Source organism: Aplidium turbinatum, chromosome 5 (assembly GCF_918807975.1).
Source record: "Aplidium turbinatum chromosome 5, kaAplTurb1.1, whole genome shotgun sequence".
Classification (NCBI taxonomy): domain Eukaryota; kingdom Metazoa; phylum Chordata; class Ascidiacea; order Aplousobranchia; family Polyclinidae; genus Aplidium; species Aplidium turbinatum.
In genome coordinates, this window is record NC_137476.1 from 16,450,114 (window position 1) to 16,464,669 (window position 14,556).

Here is a 14,556-nt window from a genome sequence, read left to right on the forward strand (position 1 = left end):
CAATTCGGGCAATTTTTGTTTTATCCATTCAAAATGTTTCGGTCCTGTACAGCTATGCATCAAACGTGTAACTCAGTATGCGGTTTAACTATGCCATCTTCTCAATCACACACTTTTGGTTACGACACTGCTGATAGGACACTTTGCAGCCTACGCATACCTGCTATTGTCCAATTAGTATAACGCGGTTTTGTTTTTCTATCAATACCGCCTTCTTTGCCAATGGCGTCTCTCCATTTGTATTAGCTTAAAGGTGTTTCTTTGGGTCAAGATAAGGCTTTTGTGAAAAGTTATATCGTTGTAAGCATCATGAGACGCGCACAAATTGTTGAGCCACGCAATCCGCTTGTCATTAGCGAGGTTCCAATTCCTGAAACTCCACGAAAAGGAGCTATTATCAAAGTAAGTCAGTTTTTTATATTTGCAACCAAACTCGTGGTTACGTAGTTGCAAACTTTGTTACTGTCAAATATTTCCATTAGTGGACAACCAACAGTAGTAGACTGTAGATCTAGACACCTTACGTGTTTATCATACGTGTTTAACAAATGGTAGGCTAAATGCTTATTTACGATAAACCAAAACCTATTCTAATTTTAACAATTCATGAAGAAAAAATCACTTTGATTTGAATTAAGCCAAAAAGTAGATTTGTCTTAACTTTTCTTCCTTTGGCAAGGCTCTTAATGCACTTATGGTTGTTGAACGTGTAGACGCTTTTCAGTGGAATCTGTCACTCAGACCTCAACCAATGGAAAAATGAACTTAACTACGGAGACAAGACAATATATTTCACAGACAATCCTAAATATAAGCTTCCATTAGCTCCAGGCCATGAAATTTCAGGCATCGTGCAATCCCTTGGTCCTGAGGCAACAAATGGTAAATGCAGGCTTATAGTACTACTTGAAGCCAGGGTTGCAAATTTGATTAATTTTTTTTTTCGAGTTTATGGGTAAGTTAAAAATACATTGTTAGTCCATGTTTATCTTTGAGGTCTTTCATGCGACTATGGAACGTTTGATCTTCTATCGATAGTAAATCGATGCTAAAATCAACATAATTATAAAACTTTTTGGACAGCACAGAGTTTTGAAGATTAAATTTTATATTCATTTTTATTCTTGTGTAAATGGTGGGTTAACGTATTTTTGCTGCTCGCATTAGGCTACTGGTAGCATTTTGATTGCAGTAGATTCAAAGTCTTTTTAGGCTTGTTTTTGTTTTTCAAAATTTGTTAAATTGATTAAAATCGACCTCGGGTGATTCATTTTCAACTTTGAATTCAAGTTCAAACTAAGGTTTTTTTGTTGATTTTGTGTTTACTGTAAGTTGTATTTTGGAAAGTGTGTCGAGTTCTTTGTAATGGTGTATTGAGTTTGCAACCCTGCTTGAAGTGCTGATATTTTGTATTCAAAACGTATGCTACACTGGGAATAAAAAAGTTTGCCTGGGGACAGAATCGATCACATTGTTTGAGCAAGCACAGTAATTTTAAGAATATACAAGTAAAACAGGAGAAAAGAGTATTTCCTCTTTGATTTCCATTGGACTGTTTGTCTTCTGTTCACACCATGTAGGCCTAGGCGTTCACACTAATTCAAGCATTTATATTGTGAGCTGCTACATTAATCAAAATGTTTCCCCCGTTAGCTCAGTGGTTAAGCGCCAGACTCAAGATCAAGCGGCGCTAGTTTGGCTCTCGGGGTGTGCGCTTGAGCAACGCATTCTCAGGACTGCTGTCCATTCAGCGGCACTTAATGAATGGAATAATTCCCGGAAATAAACATTCAAAACTAAACAACCAATATTGGACCTACAAGTTGTAACCTCTAGGTATTGACCTTAAGTTCTGATCGTTGCTCGAAAGAAATACACACATGCCAGATTTTTCAATTAATTTCTATTATGGATGTATCAATATTATATTCATAGAGTTTTTATCCATTGGAGATCGTGTTCTTGTATACCCTTGGATTGGATGTGGAAAATGTGGGTACTGCCTCGGCGATTGTTCTTCACTTTGCAACGAAAGATACTACGGCATTGGAATCGGAGCTCCAGGAGGGTATAGGCTACCATGAACACTTACCCTTTTAAGTCTTTAAATTAAATTTTGCGACCGACCATTAGCTCTTTTTGTGAAAAAAATGGCTAATTGACTAGAAATGAACATCTAATAGGATCAATTTCCGGAAGAAAAGATCTTTGGCATGTTCAACAAATTGTTTAAACCTCAATATTTTGTTTTGAGCAATTTTCACTTGCAAATGACATGATTAGAACAGATCAGAGACAATTTCATGCATGTGTGATACGCAGTGGTGTGTTAATCCCTTTGTAGACCCTGTTATAGCCTGAATAATATGGGCAAAAATCGGCAAGCAAATCAACAATATTATTGTATTATTGTTGTAGCCTACAGCGTGTGTTTTCAATGTGTGATATAGAATTCTTAACCAGTTAGAAAACAATACAAATGTACAGTAAGTAATAGCAAACACACGTCTATCAAACCATAGCTCTACCTTTGCTTAGAAAGCCAAAAGCATCAACGATTTCTAATAAACAAAAAACAAGAAAAAAAGAAAAAAAAACACTGGTAATGGTCATGAAGCACTTGTTATTTCTAACTGTATACTGATTCCACTTGCTGATAGCTACCTTGCTAAGGCCTATCAGTTTAATCACTCAACGACAACTTTGCAGCATTCAGAAAGTCTGCATACTGGTGCTTAATGATACGACGTAATTCTTTCTTACAACATTCCCTAGCGCTTTTCTAGATAAGGTCTTACAACCATCAACTCAGTAGTGTACAGAAAACAACACAAATGTAACTAATAGTAAACACAGATCTACCAAGTTATAGCTACACCTTTGCTCGGAATTAAAATCTAAAGCAGTATGAAAAACACGTTGTTGCTGAAACGCAAAAGTCTATTATATGTAGGCCTCTTGAGATGGTAGGCTCGAGGCTGGGCCCCCTCCCATTACACGGCACTGGCGATACCCAAATCACGATAAAGCGTATTTAACACGTAAGAGATAAACATGGATAAACCTTTTATCAAAACAAGATTGTGTTTCAGTTTAGCATGTTAGAAAGATTTGTTTTTTCTAGCTTACGAAATGTCTGTCAGTAAATAACATATTTTGTGGACCTATAATATAATTTAGGAGAGAGTTTTCTTTCTTGTACCAGGCAAAACACAACAATACAACAGGGTTGAGCATTATCACAATATATTTTACATATTTAAAATTTACATATTAACAAGCAGCACTTTTTATTGTAGAACTTTGCGCAGTGTCAAGCAAGTGTTAATATTAGATCGACTGATCAATAGACTGAACGCTTTGAAACTTGAGAGTATTCAGTATCTTTTAGCGGCTACGTTTTTGGCTAGATTGATTTAAATTGTTTTGAATAAATCATTACAGGTACGCAACTCATGTAGTTGTCAGTGATCAGAAGTATTTGATCAAAGTTCCTGATTCAATTGCGATGGACGTGGCGTGCATGTTGCCTTGTTCTGGTCTAACTACTTATAATGCTGTCACTGCGTTACAACCTGCAATAGAAAATACCACCAAGTACAAAGGTAAAATAGACTATCATATTTTATTGACAGGTTTGGTTTTGCCCATTCACTCGAAAACACCTTAAGGTACATAGGCTACTTTTTTTCAGTAAATATAAAGTTAAAGTGAGAAAATGATAGATGAATTAATAAAGAAAAAAGTTTCAACTTGAAAACACGTGCAACGACTAAGTTAATGATCAACGAATCCAAGCTATCCGGTATGTACATAGAGAAAACAAATTCTTGAAGTCATGTCAAGAATAAAACAGAAAATTAATGATTGATCACCTTTGAATAGGCTAAAACACCAATAAATTTTGAAACAAGGCAAACATTCAGAAAGTCAGTTCGGCAGTTGACATTGTCTCTATCGCAATTGAGAGATGCTACTGCAAAATTTGTGCTGCAATTGTTATTCATTGCTATATATCCTGCGTCTTTGTACAAATAAATCGAGAAGCACCGTAGATCATTAGCGCGACAGCATTCGAGACGTGAAAGCGCGATGGTTCTGATTGAAAGTATCCGAATTATTCGGCCAATGATTTATGTAATGCTGTGAATGTCGGCTGCATAGCCGAGTGGTGAGAACCATGGTTTGACGTTCGAAAGGCCACCGGTTCGACACCGCTCAAGAGCATGTGGCTGTCCCTGTCAAAAGACATTTAAAGGCATGCCGTCAATTGCAGAGTGGCGCTCCTTCGACTATAGCCCTTGATTATGAAATGCCTACGGTTTTCAAGGACTATGATCTGCTGAACTAAAAGCCAACCAACCTTACCTGCTAGCCTACTAAGCCAGGAGTACCAAAGTCCGGCCCTAGATACATTTTTATATGGCCAAAGCCTGTTGTTGCACAATGTGTTATTTTTGGCCTCACAGAACCACAGAATCATACAAGTTCAACTTGCATTATTTTTTTTATACTTAATACAGCATTTTCTCACAGACAAAAGTTCTCACAGACAAAGGTCTCACAGACAAGCGAGAAAAGTTAGAATCATTGTTTTTTCGTAACAGCGAAATCAACTATTATTTTCTGGAGAGTATCAAATAATGAGTGATGTAGTCGAGCAATCGTTCATTTTCTTGCTAGCAAATGCGAGGACTGCTTTCGAGATTTTGCCGCAAATGCAAATTATCTGTTTGGCACAAAACAACATGGAGTCAAAATGACTCTTTCGGGCATTGTAGGTAAATCAAACTTTCGGGCATTCTAGTACCAAAAAACGGCTCATGTTCTTCTCAAGTGTTGTTTGCTATGGTAATGTTGTCAAGACAAGGAAATGTAACAGTTCATTTTCTTCTGAAATGCAGAAAAACCATTTGGTACTTCAAACGGAATGTGCATAAATTCCCATAACTTATAAAGGGCCTTAAAAGCAATAAAAGGCCCATCTGCTTCTCATCATCATCATCATCATGTGCCATCTCCTAGTCAAATGTTGGCCATCAATTTGCTTCCATACGTCACGTGCTCCCGCTACTTGTTTTGTTTCTTCAATGCTTGACAAGTTAGCTCACTGTTTTAGATTTTGTCCTCAAGTTCCTCTCCTTCTTCCCTTGCACCCTTTTCCTTCCACCATACCTTAAACAACCAATTGATGTAGCTGTCCTGCCGATCCTTTCAAAATATGTCTTGCGAATTTCATCTTTTGTTTTGCTAAATCGTTTGCCCATCTATCTTGCACTCCAATTCTTTTTCTAATTGCCTCGTTTGTAATGTGTTTTGGCAAAAATTATTCACCAAGTCATATATTCAGGGCAAGAGGTAGACAGCGAGCTTCGTAAACAAGTTAATAGCTTGGGAATAATCTACAAAAAGACGATTTTTCTTGCTTTTTTCACTACCACCACTTGATCATGCTAAGGAAAATGCTCGGCTTGATTATCTTTTCAGGGTGAAAACGAGACAATTCGCCTTTTATAAAGGCCTGGTCAGTCTTTTATGATAAACGTTCTCTACTTCACACCTATTGGTTTGAAGTTGGAAGAAAAATTTGAAAACAGTGATGGTCAGCCACAGAAACCGAAGAAAGAGCGCACAATCCTAATCGACGAAACACAAGGAGATTCTTTTCATTTTCTCCGTACTCAAATAGGCTACTGCAGACTTGTGTCGACTTTAGAATTCTTGGTCCACTATAATGTCACGCATCACAGATGGCCTATTCCCGATATTGTTCAGCAAATACGTTTGCGAAGTTGCAATCTTTGCTGTAGCTTTTAAAGAGTTAATAAAATTTTTGAAAAGATTGACGTTGTTGTTGTTGTCGTGTAGTTGCCAATACATGACGCGCAAAAATCACATGTGGGGTTTGCGAAAATAAACTAATGAGAATAGCAGTTGCTCCATCGTACCCGTCACATTCATCTATGCAAATTGTGAAATGCAGGTTGAAATGGAACGAACGTGTGGTTAAATCTAAAGTAACACTCGTCGCAAGCACTTTACAGTACAAATAATTCATTCAGCAGCATATAAAATTTTATTACAATATTATTGTTATAACTTTTTGCCACATATTTTCATAATTACAGCTTTTTTTGCATTATTATACTTTAAGGCAAAGCTTCAGTTCTTCTCATTGGAGCAGGGGGACTTGGATTGTGGTGTCTTCAAATGGCCAAAACCTTGTTTCCATCCACAACCAAAATTGTTGTGGCTGATATTAATGTAAGCGGTCTATTGTGCTTTGTAAACATTTTGCTTATAAAAATGTAATAAATTTGTGGACCATAGATAATTGAATAAGGTAGGCCTAATATAGGCTAGCATCAATATGGACAATATTTTTTGCAGAATACAACGTCGGCTTACAAATTCAATTTCTCCAACTGCACAATAGGGTCGATTGATTTTCACACAAAATAGTCGGATTGTCGCATAAATTGGTATTAAGGTGATGCTTGCCATACTAAATAAAGTGCTAAAATTTCAATGTGATGATGCGCTCCTAACCACTTAGGAGTTTTCGGGGTGAGCTGCATAACAATTTTGCTTGATCGATTTGTCGATTACAGACTGCACTTCCACTGGCTCAAGTCCACGACTGAGTTGTATCATAAGGAAAAGTACTGCTGGAGCATCGCTGATATCTGTAACCATCTTAGTGGCAAACCATACAGGCCCATATACAGTTGCAATGAATCGTGTCAAAGTCTTAACAGCTTCTGATGGATGGGTTTGACTAACATAATAGCGGCACATTCGATTTGCTCCTGTGAATGATTATATTTCCCAGGATCTCTGTCTAAGAGTGTTCAGAGCATTCCCCAGAACTGATTGCATGGCAGATTTCCAAAAGGTACATCTAGTCTGTGCTTAGATCCTTTGAATTGTCCAAGTTCCGCAAATATGGAGTTTCAATTTTATTAAATAATGCGATCTCCAAGGTTGTAAGGTTTGACCGCAGAATATCGCCAATTTCACCAATGAATGTTTCTGGACCAGATGTCTTTCCAGATAATCCAAATAGATGCCACAATGGTAACTCATTGATGGGCAGCATAGGCCTACATACCATAGTCGTACGAGACCAAACCAATTTGGGGGGGCAGAACGTAAATTTACCCAAATGTGCACGCTTTTATAGAAATTGCCCAAATAGGCCTATAGCCTAATAATGTATGCGGTGCATGATAACAGTGAAAAACTAACATAAAAAGATCACCAGCAGTGGCGTAGCCAGTAATTTTGAAAGGGAGGGTTTTGACGGCTTGTTTCGCCTATGGCGACACCCAGCAGCGGGGGGTTTGGGGGGCCTCCCCCAGAAAATTTTGAAAAATTACTTTGAATTTGGTGCATTCTGAGAGTATTTTCAACAAAAATGTGGTAATGAATATTCCTGTAAAATGGTGCTGTCCGGTAGCATAGCAAAAGGATAAGATCATGTTTTCTTCAGCATTTTTCGGAAATAAAGCTACAATTCTCTATGTTTTCCTGTTGCTAGTTCCTGGTTGAGATATTTGAATGTTTGGTAATGGCAAAACTCGCTCTTTGCAATACCCAGTTTTGATGATACGAATTTTAGTACAAAAAATAAAAAAGGTCTGGCAGCACTACTTCTAAAAATATAGTTAGGCTAGGTAATTTGATGACAAAAATAACTAATATATTCTAAGTTTGCATACAGACGGTGACGTAGGATTCAAAGAACCCAATTAGCCTAACAGTACGTATTTACATTGACTCAATGTCTGAATATTGAATAATATTTAATCATCGGATTTGCAGAAGGCGTCGTTGGATTTTCAAAAAATCGCCGAATAAGGAACTCGCCGAAAAAGACTCTAGCCGAATAGGGTAGTCGCCGAATAGTAGCAGAACCTTTTATCAAAGTAACCAAACAAAGCTAAGCAACACCTTAACATTACCGTGCTTTTAACAGGTATAATATGCTTTTGTTAAATGTTGCGGTGTTGCTTAGCTATGTCTGTTTATGGTTGAAAAAGTACTGTGACCTCCCCACCCGAATTGTTTTATAAAAGTAGGTTATTTACCAGATTTACTGTATATAAATTCATATTTTATAGTTGCCCAAATCAAGATGATGCATTTATGGATACTATGAAAAAAATTAAAGACTTTGTAAATTTTGATGCAAGGCAACTGCATCATGCTAATTTGGGCAGTTTTATAAATAGACTATGATCAGATAATTTCATATTTTTTTGTTGCCCAAATCTAAACGATACAGTTATGTAAATGGGAAAAATTAATGAATTTGTTCATTTTGGGGAAACCGCCTCACGCTAATTTGGGCAGTTGCATAAACAGACTAATCAGTTTCATCAAATAATTTCATGTTTTCAGCTTCCCAAATCAACACCATGCATTTGTGAAAATTAATAAAATTAGCTATATAGCAAATTTTGCGTTTTAATTTGGGCAGTTTCACAAAAGTATTAGAGACATATTTTGGTGGCTGCCCAAATTGACATGATGCAGTTGGTTAAATGCATTTCGTACTAGTTTGATCACCATGCAATTCAATACATCAGTACGGGTGTGCCAAATGAAAATTTTGCGGTACATTTCTTGTGCAAATAAGAGGCTGTACATAGCTTGATAGATAAAAGATATTAATTTATAGTTTTTCTTAATTCATGCAATTTTGTAGCTTTTTATATAGCAATTTTTGCCCTAATAATTTCAAGATTTTGCCTGAATTCGCGACGTTTTGAAACAACAGGGGGGGTGGCTGCCCCCCTGGCTCGTACGGCTATGCTACATACATAGGCGTAAAGTTTTAGAAATTACCGGTGGGTGCAGTGATATCAGAACATCACACGCATAAACATCAAGTAACAACAAATGACAACCAACGAAAGAACTGAAAACAGCGAAACAAACTAACATGCAATTCAACCACAAAACGCTTTTTTAACTGATGCTTTAGCAATAAATTCTGCGATCAGCTTTTTCTCTGTCGAGGCGATCGACTTTTTCTTTGTGTAGGTTGAGCGCACACATGTTTTAGCCTGGTTTGGGTCATTGTTGACCTCAAATACGTCTTGATCCGTCTGAGTGTGCTGAACGAACGGTCGGCCTTGCAAGACGTGCACAGTAAAGTCAAGTACAATCGTATGAGGATTGCCACATTCGGAAACATGATTAGTAAGGTGTCGTCACGAAGTTTAACGAAATTGTTGCGCTCTTCCAATGACAACACTGTACGGTTATTATTGTACCCTAAACCTCAGGCGTTGTTGTAGCATGCTGCGTAGAAAACGAACGACAATAGTATGAATTTGAAACCGATGTATTTTGAAGAATAAAAAATAAAATAAAATGCCTATAAGAGTAAGGGGGTGCGCCTCCCTTGCACTCCCCTACTCTACGCTTATGCCTACATATATTCCACTGAACTTCATTCTGGATAATGGATATGATCTTCTATTCTAGCAATTACTCCATTACGATTCCCAGTGTTCACTGCTGTCCCGTCACATCCTGTTATTCGAATTCCATCCATGTTCATATTCTCTTCGATCATACATTTTAAAATGTCTACTAAACGACCACTCGGTGTAGTGACATGAGAGATGTAGAATTGTAGATGTCACCAGGTTGTGTCAGTAAAATGTAATGGTCTTCTTTTATTTTTTTCCTGTGATGGTAGTCATCAAAGACGTATGATTCATTCTTTTTTCTATCAAAATAGAGCGATATCAAATTATTGACGACATGTTGGGTTGGTTTCAATCCAGAACGCCTCTTGACTCGGCTATGTCTCACTTTCTGTGGGTTAATAATGATGTCAGTGGAGAAGTCTTTTCCTAACACATCCTGCAAGGTAGCAGTGGCAATAGCAGCAACTGTTTCGTCAGAAACCATCTTTCAATCGGCTTCCCTTGCAGCACAAGGGATTGAGATGGTATTGTAGGTATTACTTGTAGAGACACTCTCCATGAAACTCGGATCATTATCGGATGAATAAGATAAAGAGTCAGTTTTGCAAAGCTTTTTGTGGTGTATTAAAAGGCACAAGTAGAAGTTCGCCCACTGCGCAGGATTGCCAGATTGGGCTAAAAGATGAGGTAAAATGACAAAAATTTTCGCGACTTTTCGTCCAATCTGCCTACCCTGTTATAGAAACAGAAGGTCATTGGGGTAATGGGTTGCTGTACATAAAACGATTTTAAACTTTGAGGAAATGTTTAGAAGGTAAAGTTGCACCTATATTCAAATTTATATGATAAATGGAAAAATCGACCGGCCCTACTGTACAATTGTTGTTCGTTTAGCGTTTACGAAAATAATGTTTGCAATATTGTTTTTTCTGAAAAAACAACAACTATGGAATCGTAGTCAAGAAACTTAGAAACTGCAATGCGTCGAGGGTGCGACGAAACTGTATTGTGGGATAGACACAAGCCAGAAGAAACGCAAGCCAGCCTCACTAAAGCTGCGGCAATTGATGGAGCGTACGACGGAGTCATTGATCTTGTCAATTCTACGGTGACTGCTGAAAGAGGATTTGAGTGTACACACAGGGTGCGAATTTTAATTTTATAACCTTGTTTCTCCACCTTCTTAGATTAAGATTATTAAAGAGGAGGAGTAATTTTCTGAAAAGGAGTAGTTTTCTCACATTTTTAAAATTAACTGTCAGAGAACGTAGTTGTATGAGATATAGCCTAAGTCAGGTTAGTTCTAATTTTTCAGCAGCAAAAGCTGCAATAGTGTTTTGAGGAAATGTATGAGCTGCAAATATATTACTTACAATGAGTGCTATTCAAAACATTTTTTGGAAAATGTAAAGCGCTGGAAGCGTAAAAAATTGAAAAAAAAACTATCAAACATACATATAGGAAATACAGTCTCTGCACCTCTAAACTAAAATATAAATTCCGAGATCGCAATTTCTAATATTATTCAATTAAATTTAATTAAATCACCCGGAATAATTTGAAAATAAAACAAAAAATCCTAGAATAAGGTTAAAAAAGGCTAATATCCCGACCTGGAAGCGGGATTCCCCATAGGATCCCAACTTCAATTATGCCAAGAAATTGAGTATGGACGTTTCAACGTAAGAATATCAGCAAAATAAAGAAGTTTTGTAAACGTACATTTCTATTGAAAATACCCGAATTCATCAAATTTCGCATAAGGAAGAATTCCTTTGGCTTCAAAAGATAAATTGCGATCTACAAATTGGATGATCTACGATTTATAGACATCTGCCGCATTCATGAAATTTGTGGGCTAATTGAAGAGTTTGTTGTCTTAGCCGGTTTTTACTTCAGTCATCGTATGACCAAAGAGTCACTGCCATAAAAAACGCTCTGCTGCAAAGCAGTTTCTCAATGTCTGGTATGAGCTTTATGATTATTATTGTAGCGATCCATTATATTACGAATTATTACATTTTAACTAAACAATAAATTTAATGTTTTCTGAGAGCTGAACTGGTCTAACTGGACTGGTTTGATGTGAGCTCTCGTCAAAGGACGAGCAAACCATTTTATTTTGTGTTCCCTTTTTCTTATTTACTTCGGGAGCAGTTTACATGGAAAATTACAGAAACACTAGGAAATAAATTTAAAGTAGTTTACTTTAGTAAAAGAAAGGGAAACTTATATGACGAAATAATGGATCGCTACATTATAACTTATGGACTATTCACAGCTTTGGGTTTACCTTTTAGGGGAGCACCATTATAATGGTAGGTTTGTATGGAGGAAAAATGAAGACAGCTTTAATTAAATTTGTTCATGGAGCAAGAACGGTTAGAGGTGTGCTCACGGGAACAATGCAGCAATTGAAGGAAGTGGTCAATCTTGCTGCTCAAGGAAAGGTGGGTGCTGGTTTAGAATAATGAAGTTGATTAGGGGTAGTAGATTATAAAATTGATTACAATAGAACATTATTTAATGTCAAAAATAGGACAATTAGCAACGTTTCAAGACATGCATCAAAATAAAAAGATTATATTGTTTAAAAGCATAGCAATCCATATACACAAGCTTTGCCAAAGCGTGAACTGGATGCTTGACTGGAGGCCGATGGAATTTCAAATTTGAACTCCACCTAAATTTACTTTATATCCCCTTGAAATTATAATTTTGAGAATCTAAATTGCCAAAGTGTAATCATTGCCAAAACCGAATCTATTAACTGAACGGTAACAACAGCACAAAAGTAGCTCAAAATTAGACCAAATATGCATAAAGGCTAATAAACTATATTTAATAAATATTACTCAAGCTATCAATTTATACTAGCGATTTTGGTTACTAACACTCTAACACAGTGGCTCTTAACCTATGGGTAATTACCTACATGTGGGTAATTTCAGGATAGCAGGTGGGTAATTAGCTGAACCAGAATATTTAGAATTATTGATGTAGCAAACAATGTCACAGCTGTAAGTGGTAAAGTTGCTTTATTACTTACACTTTTTTTATTGCTTTGAGTTCGTTCAAAACAAGCAAACAAGCACAGTGACATTTTATCATTTTTAGAATTGTTTCGTCATGGTGATTTACTTTCTCATCATTTTTGTCGCTGGTTTTATGTATTTCATTTTTGTGACATAATAGTAAGATTTTTCTTGTATCCGATAGCCTAGGTATTTTATTTATGATTGAGACAAACGGTGTCAATAGCATTATTCAAAGTGAGTTTGTTGACCACTCTGCAGCAGATTAATTGAGGAATTTCTTCGCTACTTTCCTGGTTTTGAACAAGACACCCCTGTGATGGTATTAACAAGGAATCCTTTCAGAGTTTCTGTTGACAATTTTCCGAGTGAAGAAGATGAAGATATCTAAGAAGAGTTTTTAGATATGATTCATGAGTCATCTGACAAGACTTCTTTTGAAGATGAAAGCTTGGGAAAATTCAGGGGAATGATAGGAAAAGCATATCCAAAATTTGCAAAAAAAACACTAACATTGTTGACTATGTTCCCTTCTACTTACCTCTGTGAATCAGCATTTTCAAGTATTGTTGCTTTGAAATCAAAATCCCCAAACAAGCCGTTAGATCTGGAGTCAGATTTGCGTTGAGCAGTATCCAAAATCGCACTCAATATTGTATCGATTGTACACAAAAAACAAGAGCAAATGTCTCACTGACGCCATTGATGTCGTTCTTCACATTAATGTTGTTTATGTTGAATAACGCTGTTTTTAACATAGCAAAATAGATAAAATTAGATTTTGGGTAATGGGACTTTCATCTGAACAGAAATGGGTAATAAGGGAAAAAAGGTTAAGAACCACTGCTCTAACAGATCGGCCTTCAGTCAAAATTGAAGCTGCACTTTGGCATACCCTGTGTAGTGTGTAGGCTATAATAGTCGCCATGGTCTACTCTAAAGTATATACTTATTTTGCATAACTATAAAGCTATAGAGTCTTGATAGGCTTCTGACATTATTTAAATTGAAGAATTCTTTGGCAATAAGCCTAACGTAGCTTATAGCCCGCGGCAACCGCAGACTATGTCTTCCAATTGCATCTATTACTTATTTAATAAGTACTTTGCATTGAACCATTTTACCACTATACAGACGTTTGTGGAAAAACATACCGACTTCTACTAATTTACTTCAAAGATTCATGCATTATCTTATACAGCTAATTCCACCTCCTATGCAACATTTCTCACTTGACGATGCTTATGAAGGAATGAGCATGACAAGAGATGGAAAAAGTCAAGGACGCAACATTATCAAGCACGGATAATACAGATTGTCTTCTTCATGAAACATTGATTTGATAATTTGCCTTGTTGTTGGAACATCAAGCCAAAAAAACACTGTTTACTCACTTAACTGTGGATATTAGATGTTATGAAACGAAGATTAACTAACGAATACATTTCTGTGTGCATGTGGTTTCATATTTTAGATTATAAAAACTTTGAATGACAGTCAACATAATTTCACTTACTGTAGTTTTGATCACTTTGTTGAAGAAGTTGAGAAAACTAACGGAATAGAGTAGGCTGTATTTAGTTTATACATTATTAGTTTACCTTACCGCAGCTAATCTGCCACGCAGCGAAGAACAATTCTTTTAAATTGAAAATCGAATCAGCCACTTAATATCAACTCTACAATCGGATTTTCCTCCTCACCCCAACACGTACAAAAATACAGGACTACCAATACTATCATTGTGCTGAATATTATCATTTCAAATGAGATTGAATTTGGAATGTAATCGATTATTATAATTTGTTTCTTGAAATTTTGTCAAAGAATTTCATTTGGAGAAGGATTTTTTTGCCCATTCTACGATTGCAATTACAAATCTTTGAGGTTTTAATCTTTTACAAATCTTTGAACAGGCCGGGGGGATCCATGTGGCCGCTGAAAGAGTAGGCTACCTCATTATGATTATCAACGTGATTTTTATAGGGTGAAGGTTATGAAACCGTCACAAACATGCCCCTTAACTGTAAAGAAAGATCTTAACAGTGAGAGATGTAATTCACCACTAGTTAAAGATG

The 14,556-nt window shown here is 36.5% G+C and overlaps 1 protein-coding gene across 1 annotated transcript; it reads left to right on the forward strand.

Moving 5' to 3' along the window:
* Window positions 1-261: 261 nt before the first annotated feature.
* LOC145769852 (6-hydroxyhexanoate dehydrogenase-like) lies at window positions 262-14,217 on the forward strand. Its single transcript, XM_082581398.1, has 8 exons — window positions 262-402; window positions 714-882; window positions 1,936-2,068; window positions 3,445-3,605; window positions 6,155-6,264; window positions 10,402-10,587; window positions 11,744-11,893; window positions 13,680-14,217. Exons 1-8 carry the CDS (start codon window positions 310-312, stop codon window positions 13,785-13,787), a joined length of 1,110 nt encoding a protein of 369 aa, XP_082437524.1. The 5' UTR covers window positions 262-309; the 3' UTR covers window positions 13,788-14,217.
* Window positions 14,218-14,556: the final 339 nt, after the last annotated feature.

What these genes read in the sequence shown, in the direction of transcription:
- LOC145769852 (XM_082581398.1), top strand. Translation starts at nt 310, where the DNA reads ATGAGACGCGCACAAATTGTTGAGCCACGCAATCCGCTTGTCATTAGC. An exon ending in GAAAAGGAGCTATTATCAAA is followed by an intron (nt 403 to 713) that starts GTAAGTCAGTTT and finishes TTGAACGTGTAG; the next exon opens with ACGCTTTTCAGTGGAATCTG. An exon ending in GATTTGAGTGTACACACAGG is followed by an intron (nt 10,588 to 11,743) that starts GTGCGAATTTTA and finishes TTTACCTTTTAG; the next exon opens with GGGAGCACCATTATAATGGT.